We start from the raw sequence: 25,182 nt of genomic DNA on the forward strand, positions 1-25,182 counted from the left end.
GAGCGCCTCCCGTACGGACACAGGCTGAGTAAATCGGAGCTGTTCAGCCTGGAGAAGAGAAGCTGTGTGGAGACCTCAGAGCGGCTTCCAGTGTCTGAAGGGGGCTACAAGGATGCTGGAGAGGGAAATTCATCAGGGACTGTAGCTATAGGACAAGGGGTGATGGGTTTAAACTGAAACAGGGGAAGTTCAGGTTAGACATAAGGAACAAGTTCTTTACTGTGAGGATGCTGAGGCTCTGGCACAGGATGCTCAAAGAAGTGGTAAATGCTTCATCCCTGGCAGTGTTCAAGGCCAGGTTGGACAGAGCCTTGGGCGACCTGGTCTAGTGTGAGGTGTCCCTGCCCATGGCAGGGGGTTGGAACTGGATGATCTTAAGGTTCTTTCCAGCCCAAACCAGTCTGTGATTCTATGATTCTATAAATGATGAGAGGTTTTGTTGTGGGTTTTTTTTCTGTTCATCTCTGTCTTTTGACAAGCAAAAAAACTGGGGAGACAAGGGCAAAGACTGCCAACTGATCAAGTATTTGCTGAAAATATTGAAGGAAATGCTGTTTTCACCCCATCTTTAAGTCTGTTTTTGTTTCCTTTTGAAAAGAAACAGAAGTGGCTTGTCAGCCACTTCCAAGAGCTAGACTTGGCAGAAGAACCCACCAGGGTAGTTTGCAGGGTGACACGTCAGGTATACCTGGGATGTGTTTAGATGTTCCTGTAACTAGGACCTCATGACACCTCCCAGTTAATCAAATTAGGGGAAGCAGTGGGTACGGATTTACTGCAGTCATGTATACTGTGACACTGTTCCTGTTTCTGTGATCTCTATTCAGACCCAAGAGTTTGTAGGAAGCTCTCACAAACAGGTTCTTGGCTGTTTCTTTGCTGCAGGTGGTTTTGGATTGCTGTGGAGGCAGCTCTCAGAGGGAAGCTGTGGACAATCTACTCAGGAAGGTGGATGAAGAGAAAACCCTAAAAGTGGAAAGTTTGGTCAAACTTCTTGGGGCTGTGAAAGCATCATTCCCTGGTCTCCACCTTCTGCTAGACAACTTGGTGGCAACAGCAAACGTCTCTGATGGCAAAGGTATGGGCGTACTAAACTTCAGAGCCTGGGAACTCAGTTCAAGGAATTGCCAGGAAGTTTGGATGCTTGTCTGGACTTCACCATGCTCTTATGGTCTTGCTTTCATGTAAGGGAATGGGATGGCTATTTTATTCAAACAAAAATGGACTGGGAGCACTGGGGTAGGAGCACTATGCCAGGAAGAAGGCTCCTGCTTTGCAATGAAATGAGCAGTGTGGGGCAGAAGCCTGTTGGCTCCTTCCTTTTAGTTTGACACTGATAGGGTGGAAACTAGGATGTCATCTCTGGAAAACAGGAGAACATTCCCTCCAGTGTCAAACTAATTTTTGGTTTTGAGTCACTTGAAAGCAGCAGCATGAGTCTCTAATAAACAGAACAATTTTCACAGAATAAATGCTTCACAGGTGAAGGCATCTTTACCAAACTCTGGTCCTTTGGTGACTTTAACTTGTGGTACTTGGTGGCTTTGAATGCAAATACCTAAAAATTCCCCAAAGTCAGTCTTGACATTAAATACAGACAGTGTCTTACCTGCCTGCTGTCCTTGTGAATTCCTTGTGATTGAGTGAGGTTGTGGGGCTGAGTTTAGTTGGGCTGAGCTCCTGTCCTCGATCCAGGTAGCATTTCTGCACAGAGTGGTTGCTGATTCATGGTCTCTTCTGTGGAGCAGAGTGTGATGATGGGAACCCCACACATACTGTCTCCATTAGACATAGTTATCTTGGACAGTCAGTCCCCTGCTGTTTGTTTTGGTGGGTTTTAGTTTTTCTTGCCTGCCCGTGGTGGTGCAGGGGCTCCTGAGATGAATGGTGGGACAGCTTTCCAAGTTCTGGGTTTAGGCACTTCCCCGAGCAATTCAGAGAGAGAGGCAAATTTCACCAGCTCCGAATTCACATAAAAATTAAAAACTAAATTAACACACAGTGAAATGTAAATGAGTGTTTAATAGAAAGCAAAACTGTGCTCATAATGCTGATAATTTCCTCTGTAGCAAACGTTCCCGACAGGCAGTTTGCTTTGTCATTTGTTAAGCATGATTGCTTTCTTAAAACACCAGACTCCCAACATGGTTAATTATGTAGTGGTAATACCCAGTGCAAGGAGGAGCATTCCTTAATTACATAGAGCTGAATCTCCTCAAATTGCAGGTTGAACAAACAGAAGCACAAATATTTCTTATCATGAAAATGAAGAGGGAGGGAATGATTTGAGCCACTGGTGGCATCTATTGATGTCCTGTGCTGTCCTGCTAGCAGAAAGGAGGACGTCTTGACAGTGGCACAGGGCGTGCTCTGGTGATGGAGCTCACCTTGGTGCAGCAGCAGAGCTGAGAGCACTTTCCTAACAACTGAAATTTAGGTAATAAAATCAGAAACATTCTGATGGGAGAAGAGAGGATATATTTTTCATTTGTAAACCATCCTCTGATCCCTGTAGGGCACATCCAAGTCATACCTAAACCTTACGGAGCTCAAGTGCTTAATGAATTTCCTTTAGCTCTGCCAGGGAGTAACTCATGTCTCTAAGAAATCTTTGGATTTCAGGAAGTTTTTCATATTGGCTTAAAATCTTGCAGTGGTAAGTCCCAGGGCCTGTCACTATCTCCTTCCCCATCCTGGAGAGCTTTCTCCTCTTACCCAGCACTGTGTGCCTTCTGGGTCTCAAGCCTGTATTTTCTTTTCACCAAGCTGTCTGTATTTAGCTGCTTTTCTCCCAGGCAGTGCTGTGTGAACAATAGATTGTTCTGTTTGGTACTGCACCAAAATGATGAAAAGACCTAAGCACACACAGAAAACGTGCACAGATGTCTTGGATGAACTACAGATTTTTGCTTTGGTTTCTCCTACAAAAGTGTAACCATGCATCTTCTCCAATTTAGTAACTCCAACAGTGAAAAAAATCCTTTTCAGATTCATCTATTTGGCAATTTCCAGTTTTATTTATCAAATAATCTGGTCACAAGTACAATCATATATTACTTTTGGTACTTTGCCCAAGTCTCTTTGTTACCCTGTATAAACACTGTTCCCCTTTCTTGAATTAGTCCATTGTTGGGTAAGGGTTGTGATGTTACTCTAGAGTGACCATTTCTCAGATTCATTAGGGCGAACTTCAGCAGTCCTAGCTTGGAATTAGATGTGGGAGGAGGAAGGTGTTGTCTTCACAGACAAGGCCATGTGTTTACCGGCTGAATATGGCTAAAAACTGAGACGACTCTTCTGGGCTCAGACAAGGACTGAGTCTTGGAAGGTATCTGAGTGCCAGAGATCTATTTCTGAAGGCACATATGAGCAGAGGATATTCTGTGTTGTTTTTGATTTGGGAAAGTTTTGATTTGTCATATTCATCCTGTGCTTGAAGGCAAATCCAGGTGTGCTGAGCATTAGTGACCCAGGGAGAACTGGCTGCCTTGGCTTGTTTGGTCCTTGGCTCTGAAGCCCTTTGCAAGCTGAGCTGTTCTTATTTTCATTCACTTGCATTCAGCTGAATGGAGCCCAGAGGATTATGGAGCCAAACTGTTGAGGCAATACCAAGAAAACTTCGTGGAGCTCCTCACAGACAGTGAGGTGCTGCTGGAGGGCATCTCTGCTGCACAGAGCCTGGCTCCTGCTGAGAGGGAGGTGAGCAGTCTCCTGCATGTGTGCAAGCAAGTACTGAGCTTTGATCATAGAGAATACCAGGTTGGAAGGGACCTCAGGGATCACCTGGTCCAACCTTTCTTGGCAAAAGCATGGTCTGGACTAGATGATCTGGGCAGCACCCTGTCCAACCGAATCTTAACAGTGTCCAACGCTGGGGAATCCACCACTTTGCTGGGGACACTATTCCAATGGGTGATTGTTCTTACTGAAAAATTTTCCTCTTATGTCCAGTCAGGATGTCCCCAGAAATAACTTGTGCCCATCACCCCTCATCTTTTCCATGTGGCTCCTTGTAAAAAGGGAGTCTCCATCTTCTTTATAGCCACCTTTTAAATACTGGAACATGGTGGTAAGGTCTCCCCTGAGCTTTCTTTTCTCAAGGCTGAACACATGCACTTCTATCAAGTCCTGAGGAGTTTATTTGCTACCTGTCATGGCTTGGTTTGGAGCAGTCCTCCAGCAGGACTTGATTTAATGATTCCTTAGTAACCCATAATGGGAGTGAAGCAGGTAATGCATATGAAGGTGAAAGTCGGCAAGTAGGAGTGGCTGATTTGGGCACTGAGGAGAGATGCTCAGCTTTGGAACGAGTTGGGGAAGTGGGTGATGTGTTTGGATGAAGAGCTGGGCTTCCAGGAGGTCGCCAATTCAGCTGCACCATGAGCCAGGTCTCCAGCAGCGTGGTAGCAAGGGAAGCCTGTCTCTTGGGGTGAGCGTGCTGGAGGGCAGAGGGATGGGACCCTGTGTTCGTGCCTCACTGTGGGTCTGCCGCAGGTGATGGAGCAGGTTGTGAAGTGTGGGGCCGGTGGCTTTGCCCCCCTTGCGTCGGCAGCGCTGGAGGATCGGTCCTTGTCCGTCTGTGCCATCTGGCAGCTGCTTCTGGCTGTGCAGGGGCCTGCGCCGCTGAGCCTGCTCATGGAGCAGATCCGGAAACAACCTGGTGCAGAGCTCTTCTTCCAAGCAGGTAACGGCCTTGGTGTCCCCCTCACGCTCTCCCTGAGCTTCTCTCGCTGCTGGCAGAGCTGCTTTCTGACTCCTCACCCTCTCCCTGAACGGGAACCCCTTTTCTTCCAGTGGCTCTCAACACCCGTGTCCTCAGTGAAACAGTTGATTGGTTGGAAAAGCCCTTTGGTCTGCAAACACAGCTGGCTTTGCTTGTGGCTCTGTGCCTTCAGGTTTTGAGAACTGGCCACCATCCTGCTGTAATAACCATCTGCAGGCCCATCAGGCTGAAAGCAGGCGTTTCATCTGAGGTCTTTGTGCAGCCACCACACCGTCCTCTCCAGAGCCTTGGCCTTTGGCTTGGAGATTTCCTACTTTGAAACCTAAATTGTGCTTTTCCCCCAAAAATCTCATGCAAGTGTGAGGGGTGCTCAGGTTAATGGTCCTGTGGGGCTGTGCAGAGCCCATACTGGCCCTGTGGGCACCTGCCATCAGATGCCTGTGGTGTAGCTGTCTCCATCCAAACTCCTCTCCTCCATGCCCTCTGTGCCCAGCCTGGAGAAACCAGCACTGGGCATATGGTGCATCCTGCTGCTTTTTATGTGGCTGTCCTTGGATGAGGCAAATTGTGCCTAAAAATGCCTGTTTCTCAGCAAAAGTCAGAGTGGGATGTCTATAACTGGGGGTAGGGGAGAAGAAATCCTGAGTTTTGGGAGAACCATGCCTGCTTCTTGAGGTTATCACCGTCTCTTTCAGCAACATGCTTTGGAAAACCTGATTTTCTCACTGAAAGTTGGGCAAGCGGTGAGAAGTGAGGTCTGCTAGGGCTTTATGCTTGATGTCAGTGCTGCAGTCAGTATAACCAAAGCTTGCCTGCAGTTGTTTGCTGTTTTCTATGCCCTACAGGAGTCATTCCTGCTGTTAACTGCTCAGCTTCAGGAATGGGCTGGACAAAGCTAAGTAAAGTTTAGGCCTTCAGGTTCTCTTTGAGTTTCGTGTTTTTAAATACCTTTACTTTTCATCCTTAGTGGCCAACAGCGAGAGCACAGCCATTGAGATCATCCTGAGGCACAGCAAGCTGATCTCAGAGGCCATCCAGAAGAGAGGGGACCTGGAGGGCTTGGCCCCGTGTGAGGCAGGACTCACAGAAGCAGTAAAAGAGGTACGAGGAGATGCTGGCATGGTTCAGAGCTCAAAGGGTGCGTGGACAGGCCCTCGCGTGCACTGAAATCAAGGGACATTACTTAGGTTGGGGAAACCATCCAACATTGGAGATGCCCCTCTGCCGAAGTGAGAGTGTGTTTGGTGGGTTATGTAAATTCTGCGGGAGTTTTTGGGCAAAAGAAATTGCCAGTGAGATTCTCAGTTTGTGAAATTGTGGGTGTTCAAACACAGCAAAACTGTTTCAGCTCTGCAAGGGTGCTCAGGTCCTAGGGAAAGCAGAGCTGCCAAGGAGTGGGTGTCCATTTCAGTTGGCTGTTCCAGGATATGTGAGAATGAAATGCTCCTAGAAAGTGCACTGAGGATGCCATGATTGTGTAGCACCCCAGAGTGCTTTGCCTGTTTTCCCTCTGGCAAGGAAAACGGGCTGTGTTGGTAAGGAGCTAGCCTTTTCCACCCAGCAGTCTCTGGTTGCTCGTTCCTGCTCCAATAGCTGCTGCTGGAGATCTGGATGGGTGAGGTACGTATGGGCGTGCACAGATCCTCACCTTGGGTCTCCTTGCAGTGCCTGGCTGAAGCAGGCTTGGGTTTGGAAGGGAGAGAAAAGCCCAGAGAGAGGAGAGCTGTGTATGAAGCACAGGTTTATGAGTTAGGGAAGCTTGTAGTGCTGTAAGGCATTGAGGAGCTGCTCTTTCCATGGGAAGGTGGGTTTCAGTGAGCTAATAACAAAACAGAGCGTGAAATTTTCATTTGTTGTAACTTTTTTTAATCCTGAAATTCCCTCAGCTCATGCACATGCATCGGTGGAGGGGCAAAGACCCGTATGGAAGAGGGTTTCATTTCTTCTTTCTCAAAGCAGGTTCCCAGCAGTAGAGATGAAACAAAGAGGATGTGCCCGCATCCCGACCTTTCACAGCCCAAAATCTCTATCATGTGATGTTTTCTTCTTCTTACTTCTCCAGCTGCTGAGTATTTCTGCTCAGAAGGAAAGTTCAGAGGCTTCCTTGAAAGCAGCTCTGAGCACAGCCCAGGAGAAGTCTGTCCTGGCCGTCAAGATCTGTCAGCTGCTGTGCAATGTCCATGAGTCCTTCCCAGACCTGCAGCCAGTGATGCAGGAGCTGGGGCATGCAGGTAAGAAAAACACAAACTTTTGTCCTTCTATGATCTTTTAGACACAGTTATAGGGGTCATGGGCAGTTTGGTAGTGGACCTCACTGTCCTTCCTGGACACTGGTGGCCTGAGGTCATTTCACAGAACTACCCCTGGCCAGATGTTGGGATTGTAAGTACAGGAGGATTCACAGGAGTGACCTCTTGGATCCAAGCACTGTAAAGTGCTTTTCTTCTGCTGGCAAAATGCCTCATATTAATGTTTTGTACTTTACAAGGGTTGTGGAGACTGTGACTGACCTCGTACTGATATTCCTTACCTGCGTTTGCATTTCTACACCTCAGCCCTTGCTCTGGAGACATTTAAGCCACTTACCTATGTAATTTGTATCTATATTGCCTTATTTTTCAGACTTATTATCCTTAAGCTGTGGGGTTTCTTTGGCTCTTCCTGTGATGTTGAATCTCTGTGAGTTTGGGCTTGTATTACAATCCCGTGACTTCACATGTATATGTGTGGATACTTTACAGGCTCATTGCAGAAAGGTCACGTCAGGACGTGCTTGTCTTGTGCAAAGATGACCATGATGGTGCAGTTTGTAGTCCCAGGCTATTATTTTCTAAGTTAACTTTCTTATAGTGCCTTAATTTGATCTTACTGTGTATACACTTTACAGAGCAAATGATCCCCTGGGAGGGTCCCATAGCAATAGGGGAATGTTACATTCTGTACTAGTTTGGCAAAGGGATGAACAAAACATACGCAGAGAGCAATTTGGTGAGCTCCAGAAAACAAATGCATGGTACTAACCATGTGTGAAACCCTGCCCTGAGCTGTGGGATGCTTTCAGCTGAGCGAAATTGTATCTGTGCATCCGTCATTTGAATGCAGAATGCTTAACAGAATAATTTGGTGCTTTAATGAAAAAGATAACAGAGGGCCAGGAAGCTAAATGCAGGTTTGCATTCCCTTGAAGAGGATGGAAATGGGACTTGCTTATTCGGTTTGTTCACAGACATTTTTATGGCATCGTGTTTCCCAGCGCATCCAGATTCTTTGGGCTGCAGAGTCCACTGGGATGTACATGGCGGGATTTTTATCCAAGCACAGGCACTGGTTCAGCTCAATCCATCCCTATTTACTCGTGGTGCCAGAGCTGCTTAGCTGATGGAAATACTAGCAGATTGCTAGGTGGGTAGAGCAAGCAGGTTGTTAATGTCTCATCTTTTCTTAGGGGTTGAAGGTTTGATTTGCTTTGTCTGAAAATTTGGGTCAGGGCCATGACTGGTCTGTATGAATGAACATGAGCATCATGGCTTTGACACTTGCCATCATTTCATGTTTGACAGTGACAGGCAAAGCCAATATTCCCTGTGTGCTGGGAAGGGACAGAGGGTGACCTGCCCCTAGGATACTCTCTGCACCCAAGGTTCATTGGCTTGCCTGTGCTCTTGTGCGATGAGGGAATGTTTTTGGAGTGGTAGATGGGACTGGGTGACCAGGAGCAGTGCATGTACAGCAGAAACCAAGGATCTGGATTACTCTCCAAGCTGTAGGTCTCAGAAGCACATGCTCTGCTCTGCTTTCTTGACTCAGTGGCCTTAGTGGTCTCCCTGAGAGATGTCCTGTACTGTACATCCAGTATTCATGGCCAGTTCAGATCTAGGTCCTCTTTTCTAACTCCAACAGGAGCTGCCACCATTCCAGTTGGCTTTTTCACCATGTCATGGCTCTGATGAGGAATTCCAGAGAAAAGGTGATTCCGTCTTACCTGCCATTCCTTCTCTGTCTCCTTCTGATGCTGCAGGCACTTGTCCCACTCCCCTTGACCCTGTCTGGCTCTCTGACCCTAGAGGAGTTAAGCCAAGCAGAGTTGCACATGCCTGTGAACGTGCAGCCCACCTTAGCTCCCGGACACCTTGCAGTGCTCAGCAGTGGGGGAGGCAGCTACATTGCTCTGGCAGATGCCTGCGTCTCTGGCACCAATATCAAAGAGAGCACATTGCTGTTACTAAGTGTCTTTGCAGGGCTTCAAGCCAAGGTTGAAATGAAATCAAGCAAGGAGCAGCATCAAAAACAAAAGCCCTGGAAAAACAGTATTTACTTGGCAAAAAAATATAATCTGTATGAAGTGTCCCAATCTTCCCAAGGAAGATTGCCAGTTACCAGCCCCTTTTTTGGCATCCTACAGATCTTTACAGTGAACTTCCATATCTTAATTTCTAGGTCAGTCTCCTTAGCTCTGATATCACTGCTTACCAGTCCTAAATGTTGCAGGTGGCTTTATGGATCAATAACCATGTGGCTCTTGGCATGAGATGTGAATGATAGCTGCGGGCCTCGTGTTTGAGGGCTGTGAGCCTCCACCTGAAACAGAGATCTTACATTTCTGAAGAACATATGTGCTGTTCACAGTTTGCATTTCCACTTGAAAGCAACAGTTTTTACATCTCTGCCATGCAAAAATAAAAAAAAGGGGTTAGCTGAAGCACTTGGAAAGCACAAGGCATCCCTGTGGGGGAAACTGTCTGCACCCATCCCCAACCACACTCAGCGTTATCAAAGTAATAGGTTGGTTTCTTTGGTGAAGGTACAGTGTGAAATCTGTTAACTTCTCCTTGGGTTCCTTCAGTAGTCAGAGCACTTTACTGTTGGCAGCTGGTGCATGTAAGGATGAGGTTTGGCTCTTCCAGCCAAAACTCCGTAACCTCCTCTGTAGTCATCTGCTTTCCAGGTCTCCATACAGTCACTTCTTGGGAGATCATGTTTGTCAAGATATGTCTCACTTTCAAATCTCAGAAATGTGAAGAACTCCAGCAAAAAGGCTTTTCCTCTGCATAGTCTTGTGTTTAAAAAAAACAGTTTAGCATCTCACTTAGGCCAGAGTCAGCTTCTGGAATCGTTAAATCAGAGGGTCTGCAAGCAAAATGCCATTCTTCCCTGTAAAAGTTATGCATTAGAAGCCACCATGCGTGTCAGAAACCATTGGATAACCTTCAAGATGCAAAGGGGTAGGTGGAATTTTCTTCCAGCTTAAGCTGAAGAGTTGGGAGATGGAATGATCACACACCAAGAGATCTGTTTCTGGAGTTCTGCAGGTTGGATAGAGCAGCCACCAGGGTCACAGACTCTGAAGGCCACTTACAAAAGAGAAAGAGAACTCGGTGTGAAATACGCCATAATTATCAGCAGGGTTTTCTTCTAGTGCTAAATGTCTGCCACCGGAGAATGGAAAGTGACACAAAGTCCAGAGTCCATGAGGACCCCGCAGGTGGGAATCCCTGTCTGGGGCCTTTCTTGACCTTTCTTGGTCTCTGTCTGCCAGGGGCATGGCCAAGGCATGCTAAGTTCTTGCCCCTCAAACTTGATGTGCAATCACTTCTTCAGTCTGGTCTTATTTCCCATGGGAGCACTTGGGTTCACCTCCAAACTTCCTGCATCTCCAAGGACAGAAGTTGACTGGGTAACATCTGTTGCTGATGCTGCTCAATCAAGGTATGAAGTGTTGTCTTCATCCATAGGAGGGGTTCTGGGAAACATCCTGGCTGCCAAGTGGAAAGCAATTGCTGCCCTGACATAGCAGTGCCATGTGTCTCCTCTTCTGTTCAGGCAGCAGCCAGCCTGGTACTTGCTCCATTCAAGAAACCTGCAAGTTCAGCACCCTGACACCTGACCTTACTGTCACAGCAGCTGTGTGTCATGCAGTTTAGCATGTCTCCCATTCTCCCCTCATGTTTCATGTGATCTGCTTCAGCTTTCCTTGAAAATTATTCCCTGGGAGTAGTAGCATCCCCCTGAAGATGAGACCTGTTCCTGGTCTCCATCCCTCCATTCCCTTTATGCATTTCCCCATGAAGGTGGACTCAACCTGAGAGCTGCCTCTGCTTTTATACCATTACAGTCATGTGCTGTTGTCCAAGCTAAAGGTTTGTAATCCTGAACAACATTTTCACAGGCATAAGAGCAGGAGGACCTTGAAGTAGCTCTTGGTGCACTGGGGTCTGTGCCAAGACTCTGTTTCATCTGACTCAGATTGCACCCCTGCTGCTTCTAGACTGCTTCTAGACGTTTCCAGTGTTGGTTTCCTTAGTGCTCATCTCTTCATCCACATCCATCCTGCCCAGAAAGATGACTCTTTTTGATGTTTGACATTTCTGGGAGGTTTAAAGATACTTCTTCACTTGGGTCAGAAAAACTGGCAGTGTTGGTTGTAGGGAATGTGGGAAGAGACCTTAGAGGTGAAGGGTGTGTGTTGCTATCTTGGCCGAGCAGGACAGACTGGAAACCTGTCATGCAGTCTGTTTTTCTCCCTTGTTGTGTTCACAGGTTGGTGGGTCACTACCACGTGAAGTATTAAGATTTCCAAGTCTGTTGGACTATGTAACCTGGTTTTTAGTTGGTTGGAAATCCGGGGCAGTAGCACTGTGCAGGGAGGACACTTTGCTGAGCTCTTCCCATAGTGAGGAAGGCAGAAATGAAGTTTTGCAGGCGCAGGCTTAATTTCCTGTGTGTTGGCAAAAGGAGAAGTCTGCACTGGTTTCCATGGCCACACAGTTGCATGGTTCTCATTAGAACAAACAAGCCAAATATATCTGTTTGTATTTTGATTCCTTCCATACGTACATTCCCCGTGGGTCTTTTCTGTAGATGGAGATCCTAGGTGAATTTTCCAGCTTTTGCTTTTTGAGATGACGGTGTTACAGAGACTCAGAAAAGCATTAGACTCTGTAAGAAATGAATGTAATGAGTGATTTAAAATACCTCAGGGCACTAACCAGAAGACTCAAAAGGGTTGTAACAAGATTATCTGTTCTCTTTCTAAGAGTTTTTGTTTGGGAAGTGTTCCTGAGAGTTCTTGTAATTAATGGCTAGATATCCACTCTCTATGGCTTAGACCTTCAGGCATTTAAGTACCTCTGTAACTTCACGTGTCTGAGTAGGAGGCAGATGCTTGGAAACAACAGTTGCTGCTGTTTGAGGAGCAAGCTCTTTGGAAAATTGACTCTTGCCACCTCATCCAGCCCCTGGCATTGTGGATGAAGAGATTCAAGGACCGAGAATGCAATTTCATGCATCGTACCATGCATGGCCAGGGCCACTTTTGGGCAGAGGCACGTGCCACCACTGTGATGGGGAAAGTGTGTCTGATATGTGTCTGTTACTGCTGTGCAGGCACAACTGTCAGTGTAGGAGCATTCAGGAGATGGGTGACCAAGGGGCTGGTGCCCAGTCCTGCTGGTCACCACCAAAACAGGACTTGCTATTTCTGTAGGTCTCTTGACTGAGGGAAGTGGGGAGAAGCCTGGGATTAGGAAGTGGAAGGTGAACAGTAAATCCCAAATTGAAGCTCTGGACAAAGATGAGGACAAGACAGGAGGTGCTGGTGCCAAGGAACCAAAGGAACCCCAAGAAAAACCTTCTTCCAAGAAGAGTTTTGTCTGCAAAGCCTGTGATAAGACCTTCCATTTCTACTGCCGCCTGAAGGTGCACATGAAACGTTGTCGGGTGGCCAAAGGGAAGCAAATGCAGTGTAAGGAGTGCAGCGAGGTCAAATCGACGAAGAAGGAGCTGGAGAAGCATCAGCTGGAGGTCCACGGTGTGGTGGGGGTGGTCAAGAAGAAGAAGAAGCGGCTTCCTGTGACATGTGACATCTGTGGCCGAGAGTTTGCTCATGCCTCAGGTAGGATTGGTGGGAGCAGGGGCATTTGGACAGAAGTCTGGGCAACACAGTAAAGAGATAGTTAGAAATCTCCTCCTCCTCCCCGGGCTCTGTGAGCATCGTGTGTGAGAAATGCAGCTCGGCTCATTTCTCCTGCCCCACTGAGCACAACCGCTTTCTGATTAGTTCTTCCTTAATTGGTTTTCCACATGGCTCATCAAGGAAAAGTGGGGCTACTGGCACATTTAAAAGCCTCCAAAAATAATCAAGCTGTTCCAGTTCTGTGACTGGTTTAGCAGGATGAGTAAGAGGAGTTGAGTCTCTTTCCCTCCCTGTGGCAGCTCATGATATCCTGGTGGACCTCTGGGCTGGAGGACACTGGTGGAGCCCTGCTGTAGCGGGTGGGCCGGTGGACCTCCAGGCTTGGGTGGAGTGGTGCCTTTGCAGTAGGGCAGGCAGGGCTGTCCCTGTGTCTCACCAGTGCCACCTCAGTGTCCTGCCTGCCTCCGCAGGGATGCAGTACCACAAGCTGACAGAGCACTTCGATGAGAAGCCCTTCTCCTGCGAGGAGTGCGGGGCCAAGTTTGCGGCCAACTCCACGCTGAAGAACCACCTGCGGCTGCACACCGGGGACCGGCCCTTCATCTGCAAGCACTGCCTCATGACCTTCATGCAGGCCTCGGCCCTTGCCTACCACACCAAGAAGAAGCACGCTGAGGGTGAGCCTTCCCCATGGAGCCCAGCCATGGACTTAGCTTGCTCCATCCACCCCCTTGTGCCTTGTTCCTCCATCTATCTCCAAGCCGCTTCTCCGTCCTCTGGGCAGCAGGCTGCTCCCAGATCTCCTTCACCTGCATGGTTTTGCCTGCGGTTCCCCACTCTGCCTTTCCCCCATCCCCTTCTCTACGTCATCCAACTAGCTACCCAGTTTGCTCTTAGTTAAAAGGATCTTCCTCTTCCTCTGCCTTCCTTGTTTTTCTCCTGAGTAGCTCCTCTCTATTCCCTTACTCCTGCAATGCCTCCTCCTCCCTCTGGTTAACTTTCTTTCTCCTGTCCCTCTCTCTGCTGATTTTCACATAGTTTTTCATGCCAGTGCTTCTCCTGCCCCTGCACTCAGCCCCGTGCACTACTGAGGCTTAGGCACGCCTCTTCCAGCTCATGGGCACAGAGAATGCATTGCTGTGTTTGTGATAAATAAACTTGGGTATATTTCCCACTGTTGCACGAGTATGATGCAGCTGGGCAATTTTGAACATGAGGCCATTAGTGACATGGTTTAGTGGTGGATTTGGCAGTCCTGGAGGAACAGTTGGGCTTGATGATCTTAAAGGTCTTTTCCAACCTAATTGATTCTATGATTCTGTGAGACACACCAGCGTGTACTACCTCTAGAAGTGTGTAGTACATCCAGATACTTAAGGTCTGGAGTAATTTAACACTCCCTGTGCAGGTGTGGTGTTCCCCAGCACCTCTAGGACCTTTTTGACCCTGCGCTGAGATGCTCTGGCTACCTCAGGAGAGCCACCTTTTCCACTTTACAATCTCTTCCCTCTCGCTTTGAAATTAGGCGTAGTCCAGAGACAGCTCCTGTCCTGTTAGGTGCAGGCTCTCACCCTGGTGTCACTGCAGGGAAGATGTACGCCTGCCAGTACTGCGACGCCGTGTTCGCCCAGTCCATCGAGCTGTCACGCCACGTCCGGACACACACCGGGGACAAGCCCTACGTCTGCCGGGAGTGTGGGAAAGGCTTTCGCCAGGCCAACGGGCTCTCCATCCACCTCCGGACCTTCCACAGTGAGTGTGGCCAGCAGCCTTCCTCGCTTGGGCAAACCAGCCTGCGGGGCTTCTGTGGGGTCACAGCAGACCCATCTGTGCCAGTGGAGGCTTATGTGGGTGTTACTGGTGCCTGCAGGCTGGCTGCGTGTCTTGTGGTGGGATTTTTTCCTCAGAGGGAAAGCAAGAGAATTTAGTGTTTTGTTGCTATGAGTAGGGTTATCCCAAAGAAAATGGGAGGAATGGCTTCCAGCAAGCTGCTGCCAACCCACCATGGGAAGCTGTAGGTGAGCAGGAGCAGCAACATCTGTATGCAAAGCCAAAACTCCAGTGCTACTTTTCATCTGGGAAGTAACAAGAATTTCTTCCCCTTTTCTTTCCTCACTTGGTGAATTCCCCTCTTAATTCTTTTATTTTTGTCTTTATTTGTTTGCCCCCTGTGTTTTCTGGTGTGTCTCTGGGTGGCAGACATTGAAGATCCCTATGACTGCAAGAAGTGCCGGATGAGCTTTGCCACCCTGCAGGAGCACCGCAAGCACGTCCATGAAGCCCACTCCCGGGAGTACCACCCCTGCCCAACCTGCTCCAAAGTCTTCAGCGCCCCATCGCTCCTGGAGCGCCATATGGTGACCCACGTTGGGGGAAAGCCCTTTAGCTGTGAGATCTGTGACAAAGCTTACCAGGTGAGCTGGAGCAGCCAGGTTTTGGTTTCATGTGCTGGAGGTTGTCATTGCCCGTTCCTGCACCAGGCTGTGGTCTTGCATGCTACATGCAGCAGTTCGGGGTCAGCAGAGGGAAAGATTGCACAGAGGAGGCAGAGTCCGTAGGGAAAAGGCAGGTCCATAGAATCACAGAATCAACTAGGTTGGAAAAGATCTTCATGGATCATAAAGTCCAACTTTTACCCCAGGACTGCCAAGTCCGTGATGAGAGACGGGCTGTGACTGCCAAGGGCTTCATGCCTGCCCACCTGGCCCCTCAGGAATCTCTTTCACCCAAGGTTCTAGCTGCCAGGAAGTGTAGGAATAAAATGCTTGTGTTTCAAATGGCATGCCTCAGTGGGAGTAAGTGTGGGAGCACATTCCTACTGGAGAACAAAAATTCACACCAAAAAGAGATCTGCAGCAAGTGAGATCAGGATGAGAGATTGTTCAGTGAAGGGCAGTGTTCATCTCTTCAGGGGCAATGGAGAACAGAAGTGAGGTGTTAGGTCTTTTCCTGTGGGAGGATGAGTAAGTCTTGTAGCTGCTGAGCACAACCCCACTGATTCTGTTGCTTTCCCTGCAGTTTCTTGCTGTCATGATGCCCCTGGAACAGCTTTGTTTTGTAACCATGGTTTGATCCTTATCATTGCAGCAGTTGTCAGGGTTATGGTATCACAACCGGACCCACCACCCTGATGTCTTTGCAGCTCAGAATCATCGCTCCTCCAAGTTCTCCTCCCTGCAGTGCAGCTCCTGTGACAAAACTTTCTCCAGCACCGCTGCTCATCGAAAGCACGTCAAGGCAGAGCACACAGGTAATGGCCCATTTGTCAGCAAACACAACCACGTGGTGACTGCTGGGAGAGGTGTAGTAATAATGCTAATAGGACAAGGCTGCACACCCTCTTTACCTGCAAATCGTGATAGATTCTTTGTATACTGTAGCAGTCTCTTCTGGCAAGTCTCACCTCAGCACCTTGCAGCTCACGTGTTCTTGGCCTCTCCTTTTCCTGCCTTATCTCCAAAGATGCTCCTCTGTATGTGTTTGTGGTGTTGCTGAAGTATTACCAGAGCTCTGGTCCAGAAGATCTCTTGTAGAAGGCCTTGGGAGCACACATTTCTGTTCTTGGCTTTGTTTGCAGATGTGAAGTTCCATGAGTGCGAGACGTGCAAGGAGCTCTTCCCCACCTTGGCCCTCCTGCAGGTCCATGTGAAGTGCAGGCACTCAGGTCTGTTGCATTTGCTGTTGTTCATGTTACCTTGTGGGCAATGACTGCTCCTCTCACTGAGTAAGTGATGTCTAAGCTCTAAGCAGGAGAGTGAAGGTGGACATGGTAAAGAAACAGGGTGTGAGGAAACAGAAAACGTGGATGAACTGGAAAAGCACTGGTTTTGGTGGGGCTGGCACATGTTTGTTAATCTTCTGGAGCCACTGTAATCAAGGAGGGTTCTGGGTTTGCTTGTTATGGCAGAGGAGAGAGCTAAGTGTAGGTGAGGAGACATCAGCACAGAGAAACAAAGAACTGAGCCCTGAGCACTGGAGTTTGTAGAGGATGGAGGTAGTGGGAGACTGGAGTAAAAGGGAGTTAAGCACCAGAAAGATCAGAGAGGGACGTGGGCTTTGAGGGCAGTAAACTGGCAGACCCGACTGCTATGAAAGGTGGGTCTGCAGGGCTGTGCATGGGATAGCAGGATCAGGAGAATTGGAGGGGGCAGCCAACAGCAGCCAGGAGTGTGGGGAAGGAGGAGACTTGGACATAACTCCCTCTGAGAGGAGAAAGCCCCTGGGGTGGGTAGTGGGTTTGCAGTAGCTGCATCAGGAGGTGCAATCTATGCCAATAAAGACCAGTGCTGAGTGGTGCAGGGGAACAGGGAGAAGAGATTACTGTGAGAAGGGACAGCCACAGCTAGAGCTAAAGTGGACCTGAACAGCCACAAGCTGTGTGTAGCAGGAGAAGGGATGCTGGCAGATGCTGTACCTGAGTCCCTGGTGGATTTCAGCCCTGCATGCCCTGGCCATCTGCAGCTCCCTGTGCCCTTGGGCTGGTCCTGTTCATCTCATCCCAGGCTCAGGAGGGTGCTTCTCCCCCCAGGCTCCCAGCCCTTCCGCTGTCTGTACTGCTCCGCATCCTTCCGCCTCCCAGGGGCCCTGCAGAACCACGTCACCAGCAAGCACTTCAAGCAGAAGGAGAGCACCTTCCCCTGTGAGCTCTGTGGGGAGCTCTTCCCCTCCCAGGGCGAGCTGGAGGAGCACTACAATGCTGAGCACCCCAAGATGGTCTTCTCCCAAGCCACCACAGCCCAGATTGTGCAGGTAAAGACTGCTGTGTGCCTCAGCCCCCACAGTTGTTTATCCATCCTCCCTCTCCAACCTGCCTCTTCTTCCCAGATCCACCCTGTGGCTCCTGTCACCCCTTCAGCTCCCTGATTCCCCCTTCCTGGAGGAGTCCAGGGTGTGAGCTCCCCAGCCCTAGTGCTCTGGGATTTCTGTGCTAGTGTGAGGTGGGCTCGCTGGAGGGGAAGCAGCTCAGTCCTGGTTTTCAGGAGCCAAGGAGGAGGGACTGCCAGTGTGTGCGGAGGTGCCTGGTCACTCAGAGGCTGTTAAAACCCAAGTGACATACCCTGTTTTGTTGGAGGCCAAATGCTGGGCTTGAACCAGACTCTTCTGTATCTCAGCCTTCAGTGAAGAACAGCTCCTTGGTTGAGGGAGCCCAGTGATTCCCTGGGCTGGCATTCCTCCAGCAGATAATCACAGAGTGTTTATTGTCAGCGATTGCTTATGGAGCTAAATAATAGCAATTTTGTGGAGAGAAATATTTAAATTACTCTCCTGTCTTCTCTTTTGCATCATCGGGGTGTGTGTGGTTTGGTGTTTCCCATTAGTCTCACACCTACTGTAATTGCAGACCTCTGGTGAGAAGCTAAATGTTATTACCAGAGCTAGGGCTGGGAAAGATGTGGGCAGCAAAGTGGTCATGGGGGAAGTGATGCTGGAAGCGTCTGACTCTCTGGTCATCTTCCATGCAGGTGATTCAGACGTCGGAGCAAGGAGCAGCAGAGCACATCATCTCTTTTGATGACGCCCAAGGCACTGGCTCCCAAGTCTTTGTGACATTGCCTGAATCTCAAGTGAGCCAAACTATCTCTGAGCTAGTGGCAGTGACCATGGAGGACTTGTTTGATGACAAAGTCATGCTGATTTGTGAAGAAACCAAGTGAGAGTGAGCAGCGGGTGCCCATGCAGGGTCCCTGGTATCCACTGGGCTTATTCAGGAGCTGTACCTTAACGTGCTGCTCCAGCAAGGAGGTTCAGGGTTTCCTTGGGAATGTGACATTGCAAAGAAATGGCATGCGGCAAGTACAGCATGGCCAAGGACAGGAGAGGTTTGTAGACATTCACAAGGGCCTGGGACATCTCTCTGCAGACAGCACCTGCCAGCTCAGGTGAGCTGGACCACCCATCTCTCCCAGCTCAAGAGAAATAAAGCAGCAAAGGAAAAGATGGAAATTGAGCGTGTTCACATGTGTTCCTGCACTGCTGTGGACCAGAGTGGAGGGAGGAGACTAATGAGGACAAAGTTGCGGTGGTATGAGTATTGTGAAAGCAAAGAAAAAGCTGTCCTGAGAATTTGGGGTGGAGATTTTTATAGCTGAATCAGTGATGTGCTCGCAGGTGTCTGCTGCTCTGCAGGGTGCATAAGGGCTGCTTTGTTTCTTCTTTTGCTCTCCCCTGTGCCACTGTGCTGCCTGTTGTGCCAGCTAGAGAAGCCCTCCAGTGCAGCGTTTGGGACTCTCTACTGAAGCAGACACTTCTTGTGGGTTGTGCTAAATGGCTCTGGAGCTGTTTAGGTGATACCTTGTGTAGCACAAGTCTGATCCTATGCATGTTTTGCATTTGTCTGTTAGGAAGGGTCACAGGCATGTCTGGGCATCCATGTCCTCTCAGGACAAACATCCCTGAGCCCTCCTACCCCCCTCTAAATCACCAGGACATGCTGAAGCTGCCCGATCTGAGAAGGGAGAAGGAGCTGTGCCTGCACCCCAGGGCCCCTCGCTGCTGGTATCAGTGGATTGCCACTAGTGAAGGTATTTCTGAGTGTGCAGTAGCTGCAGTGACTGCACACAGATGTCCCCCTGGCACACAGGGCAGTGCTTTGTAAAATGCATTCAGATACCTACTGTAAAGTTTGCCTCTCTGGTGCCAGCCCGATGCAACAGCTTCATTGCAGCACGCTGGCCCCTTTAAGGCTAAATTTCATGACGCTTTTTTATCTTCAGTTTCCTAAAATATAATCTGATAATTAATGGTTTGCTGAATCCATTATGAAGTGCAATTAGATAGATGCAGGGTTCCTGTGGCTCTAAGGGGACTGGTAGCATTTATCTTCCTTTCCCTCATGCCAAAAGGTTGAACTCTGCCACTGTGGTATTTACATACTGAGCGGTGATCCCTGAGCAGCCCCGTTCCATTGCACTGCCCGGAGCCACGGGAGCACAGGAGAGGAACAGATTGGAGTTTTCCAGCAGCATCTCGTGCTGGCTGCTCACAGGCACCAGGCAGAGATGGTTGCTGAGGTGGTGGTGCTATGAGAGAGGTTTGTTCCTGTTACAACTTGGAGAGAGGTGAACAGCAAGGGATGCTCCCAGGAGAGGGGCTTGGAGGAACTGGTTTGGTGTGTATGGCAGCAAGCATATGACTGTTGAAGTGTTGTGCTTGCCTTGAAGGGTTCCCACCTTTCTCTTCCTCAGTTGCACGCACAGTTTGTCCCCCAGACTTTGCAGTAATGGTGAAATGGAGGAAGCATGAGGTTAAGTTGCCACTGAATCCAGGGATGACCAGGAGATGGTGCTCAAGGTCTTGAGGATTAGTGCTAATGGCCAGGTGCCTCTGCACCTTTGCTGAAGCTCCTCTTGGCCTTCCTAGGCCTTCCCCAGCTCCTGGACTGGCAGGGAGAGTCCTTAAGCTGCTGCAAAGCTGAAGGACAGCTCCAAGCCCTGGGCAGGACACCTACAAACCCTGGATATTGCTGCTTAAATGAGAGGCTGAAACTGGGCTGTGGCCACCTGTGGAGAGGGTAAAATACATGCGTTACTGAGGCAAAGCAGTGAAAAAGCCTGGGACCTTCCTTGGCCAGGAGAAGAGCAGAGGTGGAAGTGCTGAAGACAATCTCATGCCTGCCTGGGCACAGGAGAGCTCTGTGTGGTGATGAGCATGGGAATAATGACAGGATGAGCAAGTACATCTTGGTGGTCTCAGAGCAGATGTGGTGGATTTTGTCCTGCAGGCTGATAGAGGTGGAAGCTGTTCCCCCTTTTCTGGCACCCTGGGGCTGGGAGCTGGGGAAATCCTGCACAGGCTGCTTGAGTGCTCTGGAGCAGGGGTGAATTGTCCAGGCAATGCTTTGCAAAGTCCTGGCCTTTGTTTGAGAGCCAGTATCTGCAGGGTTGAAGATGATTTCCCTTTGTTCCTGAAAAAATCTGGAGGAAGTGGAAAGATTTAGCAGAGCTTGTGGAGAAGTTGCCTTATATATCGCCCTCTCATAAGGCAGAGGGAGCTTGGCTAGTGATGCATTTTGGCATTGATCCATTTGCTCCCTTTTGACCAAGCATTGTCACAGGTGAAGGGGAATGGTGTCAATCACACATCAGGTGCAATTCAGGCTTGTGTCCCCCATTTAGGGCCATTTCTCCTGCCTTGATGCCCTGCAAGAGCCTGTGTGGACATGTCCTCGGCAGAGTCCTGCCAGCAGTAAACACCCAGTGAGAGCTCTGCAGCTGTACCATCAAGCATCTCCCATATCATTATGAGGAGATAACAACTCAAATTCCCCCATTCCAGTTTCTTCTTGATGGATGAAATGTGCACATCAGAGCAAATTGCAGTGTTAGCAACACCTCTGTCGTACCTGGGAGGAAGATGCGTTTCCCAGGGCACATCCTGGTCTCATGTGCATCACGTTGAAGATCCTGATCACTAGAGATTTCTTGTTGTGCTGCATCTTCTTTTTTTTTTTTCTCTGTAAAAATAAAACACAGAGAAGGAAAGATGTGGTTACAGATTGTCACGTGAAGCACTTGATTGGAAGGTAAAGTGCTTGTTTCTGGGAGTGTGATTTTTGCAGGTTTTCTCCTAGGTGCTGGATGACCCACGGAGGTTTGTCAGGTCCTGTGCCCCTCTTGACCTTGGTGCCATCCCTTTTAAGGGAGCAGAGGAGCTATTGTCACCTCAGACTGGAGCATGGGACCATCCTGCCCTTCTCTGTGTCCTCCACATGCTTTTGGGAAAAGGGCAGAACGCCTGTAACAGCAGCCTGGGGAGTAACATCCCATGAGGACATTAGATCAGATAATGATTTCTCTATCTCCATGCATTAATTGGTAGCATTTAGGGTGCAGGACTAAGCTTGTGGCTGTTAGGAAATGTCTGTTCTCTGCCCAACTTTTACTGTGGCCTGGCGTCTGCCCTGTTCACGGGAGGATCCTTTGGAAAAAGGCAGGATGCCACTAGGCAGTGGCTGTGAGCAGCCCTCACTTTGCATTTCCCAATGCAAAATGTGCTTTTGCAGGGTGTTATTGTAACACAGCGTATGCAAGTTCAGTGCTGCTGCCTTGCCCAGGGGCAAGGGATGGAGGTGGCAGGAGCATGGGGATGGTGCTTGAAGCCCCTCCTGTGGGACAGGAGGAGGAGAGCAGGTACCAGCGGTCTGAAACCCTGTGTGTGAGTGGGGCAAGCCCCGGCTGATGCTGATCCTGGCAGATTTCATGATGGGTCTGTCAGGCTGCTGGCACATCCGCAGCGGATTCAAGCACTGGAGGAGGGAAATGATGTTTTCGATGGGCTCCAGCTTTCGATGGGAACGCCGCGCGGTGTTCCGCAGGGCAGAGATGAGACGCTTCAGCAACCAGAGGCAATTCCCTCTCCCAAACACCGGCGGTTTGCTGCAGATGGGGAGAGCCGAGGCGCTGCCCTGGGAGATGGGCTCAGTAACCTTTGCAGCAGGGAGGAGCAGGCTGCTGATGGAGGGACTCGGCTGTCTCTCCAGCATCAGTTAATGTGTCTAATCCTGCGACACAGTCAGCTGTACAGTGCTTCCTTGCAGTCAGTTGCCACGATTCCTAATTTCCTGTGTTAAAGCAGCAGTTCCTTTTATCAGGTCTCCAACCAGCCTTTCGTACAGAGGGTGAAAACAGAAGCTCTCACTTTGCCTTCCCCGCACTGTGTATGATCACTCAAAGCAGGAAATCTGCCCAGGTTTCTAATCATATTTAAACAAACCTGATAAAGTGTAGCTCTTAGTTCATTTAATATGAGGCACACGGATGCTGTATGGTGCCTGCTGTTAAATTACTATATATAGCTCTCATCTACAATTGGGATGGGGTTGGGAAGCACCCATGGGTCAGACCATGGCACCTGTTTCTGTGACCTGCAAGGAAACAGAAAGTCCTTGTTGGCAAAGCGTGTGGAGGATACAGGGGCTGGAGGAGTGATAAGGAGCAGTGGGGATCCAAATTGCCAGGCACGTGCATGCAGCCAAGCTGTGTGTGCCTTACCATCACTAAATGTCAGGCTGTGTATCTGGGAAGAGGTGATGCTGGTGCATGGAGAGAGGAGGGGACCATGGCCAGGATGTCTGAAAGCATCCTGAGGTCTGCTCAAGGTAACTGGGGCCATAAGTGACATTTGGGGGCTTTAGTAGCTGCTTTTGGCAGGAGTCAGGAGGTGTTTGCTGCTGCCCCTGCTCTGAGCGCCGCTGCAGCTTGATGCCATTCCCATACAGCTGCTTAGCCACAGCCATGTAAGACAAGTAAATGACAAACTGGAGGCTGTGCAGGAAACAAATGACAGCACGAGTCAGGAGCTGGAAAATCTGCCTTATTGCATGAGAGTGAAGCAGCAGTAATTGCTTGGTGTGGGTAAGGAGTGACCTAGGGCAGTCTTCACCCCCTGCACTGTGTTCATTCCTGTCTCTGGACTCCAGCAAAGGCAAAGTGCTGAAGGGCATCAATGCTAGCAAGGGTCCAGCTGTACAGAGCACAAATGCTTAGATTTGCCTTATTTCTCTTCCCCTCTTGGATGCCTTGGAGATGCCCAGCATTGAGGGCAGTCCTTTTCAGACAGTGACCTTTTCACTTCTAACAGGAGCAGTCGGTCCCTGTCTTGTTCCTGGGGAGCTCAGGGTCAAGTTGTTGGCTGATATTTCCTTCACCCCCTGGATCAGGGATACTTAGAGCCCTGCAGCATATGGGAAGCCTGGTCTGGGCAGGCTGTCTGCTTGTGTTCTTCTTTGTGCTTTCCAGACCTTCTCCCAGTGGCCCCAGAGCCTCTTGCAGATGGGGAGGGCTGGCCAGGGTGGGTCTGCTGCACACATTCTCACTTGGAGCACATAGTAGCTGCCAACAAACGGGTCTGTGCAGATAGATTAGATCTTGTTTCGTGCCGTGCAAAATCATCTCAGCCCCCAGGTCTTCAGCCACTGGAGGCTTTCTGCCGGTGGTGGAGGTTGCTCTCCTCCTCTTGGCTGTAATGAGGTGAGCAGAGCCCTGCCTCAGGTTTCAAACTGCCTGCGGAGATAATCCGTGCCCCTCCAGCTGCGCTGAGCCTGCTATCGGGTATGATGATGGCTTTCCCTGACGTGAATCTGGCTTTTTCTGCCCAAGGAGGCCAAGGCCATATGCCACCAGCTCCATGGCATTGGCTGCCTTGGCCAGCACTTTGTTAGGGAAGAGATGAGTTCCAGTCCTCATCAGCTGCCTTCATCCCTCCACTCTGCTGTGCTTCACCTGGACAAGGTCTCCCTGCAGGTTCACCCCAGCCCTCCACCACCTTCACCTGGTTTATCATCACTCAGGAGCATCTTCCTCAAGGCCCATTCCATGGAGATGGTGCATCTCAAAGTACACTTGCCATGAGCCCCATGCAGGGCTTTGCTCTCTGTAGGGACTATATGTGGATGCACATCTGTGAAGTCTTCAGTTGCTGGTAAATAACTCCCATTCTGGCCTTCTGCAGGAGTCGCGAGGAGGGCTCTGTGCTGGGTGGAAGATGGGTGGGATGGATGGATGGAAGGACCCCTTGGCAATTACAAACGCATGAATCGTTCCCTTTATCCAACTTGTGTTGTATTAATTTCTTCCAGCTCAGAGGCTACAGCTGAGGCAGTATTTAGAGCAGGGCTGCCCTGTCAGTTGGTACTTAATGCCATAATAATGCCATTAGTTTATCCCATTGCACTTCAAACCTTGTTTCTTTTGACTCTGAGCATTTAATACCGGTTGGTATTGAGCTGTCCAGTGACACACGGGGTTTTTTCCAGCATGGTGTAGATGATAGTGAATTTGGTGATACGCAGGAGTAGATCAGATGATCCCTGTGGCGTGTGTGAACTTCCATTTATCAACAGTACGTTTTACTCGCAGCGAATCTGGTCTCTGTTAGCAGTGAATTCCCTCTGCAGCTCCCTACAGCCTCTCTCATCGACTAACCCAGATAATCCTCAGCTATCTGCCACATCTCTGTAGATCTATTAAACACACAAAAGTTCTGGTGTCCTTGTGCGTAACCAGGGTAGGTTGCAAGATTTTAAATCCCCCAGTGCAGGATACTGTCAAAGTTTTATTGAAAGCCTAAATAAATAAACCACTTTTACTCAGTGGCTGGAGAGGGCTTTTCCTTTTTAGAGGTCAGGCATTGCTTTTCACTTGATGGGATCATTCAGAGCACTGGTGATACAGCTGACCAGGAGGTAATGCATCTGATGGGACGCTGTGGTAGGTGATGTGATGTGGGATCCCAGGAGCTTTGCACAATTGGTGCTGCGGCTGCCTACAGCTCTGCTGGAGGATGAGGACAGGTAGGACTTGCTTTGGGGGTTCACAGTGACTGAAGAAACCAAACCCTCAGCCCTGCTGCGTGTCCAGACTCTCTTTGCCTGTGTCCCTGTGGGATAGGCACAGGCGATGCCATCCTCTGCTCAGCCTTGGGCTGGTGGAGCAGGTAGCACAGAAAGAGCGTTACTGCTCGTATGTCAGTACCTGTCCTCCCCTCCCTGTTTCTCGCTGTGAAAGGCTCTACCGCTCCTGCATGCCTAATGCAAACACTGCAGGAGGAT

The 25,182-nt window shown here is 49.5% G+C and overlaps 1 protein-coding gene across 6 annotated transcripts in view; it reads left to right on the forward strand.

Annotated features, from left to right (window-relative positions):
- ZBTB40 (zinc finger and BTB domain containing 40) overlaps positions 1-24,723 on the forward strand; it is a 44,357-nt gene extending 19,634 nt beyond the window's left edge. For 4 of the 6 annotated variants that reach the window (XM_030508087.1, XM_030508090.1, XM_030508088.1 and 1 more), the window contains exons 6-18: positions 886-1,078; positions 3,563-3,699; positions 4,495-4,684; positions 5,691-5,824; positions 6,786-6,954; positions 12,207-12,614; positions 13,106-13,312; positions 14,223-14,387; positions 14,835-15,049; positions 15,723-15,885; positions 16,213-16,299; positions 17,164-17,384; positions 18,098-24,723. In XM_030508087.1, the coding sequence (XP_030363947.1) occupies positions 886-1,078; positions 3,563-3,699; positions 4,495-4,684; positions 5,691-5,824; positions 6,786-6,954; positions 12,207-12,614; positions 13,106-13,312; positions 14,223-14,387; positions 14,835-15,049; positions 15,723-15,885; positions 16,213-16,299; positions 17,164-17,384; positions 18,098-18,289 (2,481 nt within the window). In that variant the 3' untranslated portion in view covers positions 18,290-24,723. The remainder of the gene's footprint in view (positions 1-885; positions 1,079-3,562; positions 3,700-4,494; positions 4,685-5,690; positions 5,825-6,785; positions 6,955-12,206; positions 12,615-13,105; positions 13,313-14,222; positions 14,388-14,834; positions 15,050-15,722; positions 15,886-16,212; positions 16,300-17,163; positions 17,385-18,097) is intronic. The other 2 variants (XR_003994614.1, XM_030508091.1) reach the window with 2 other exon arrangements.
- The last annotated feature ends 459 nt before the right edge of the window (positions 24,724-25,182 follow it).

Source organism: Strigops habroptila, chromosome 16 (assembly GCF_004027225.2).
Source record: "Strigops habroptila isolate Jane chromosome 16, bStrHab1.2.pri, whole genome shotgun sequence".
Lineage (NCBI taxonomy): Eukaryota > Metazoa > Chordata > Aves > Psittaciformes > Psittacidae > Strigops > Strigops habroptila.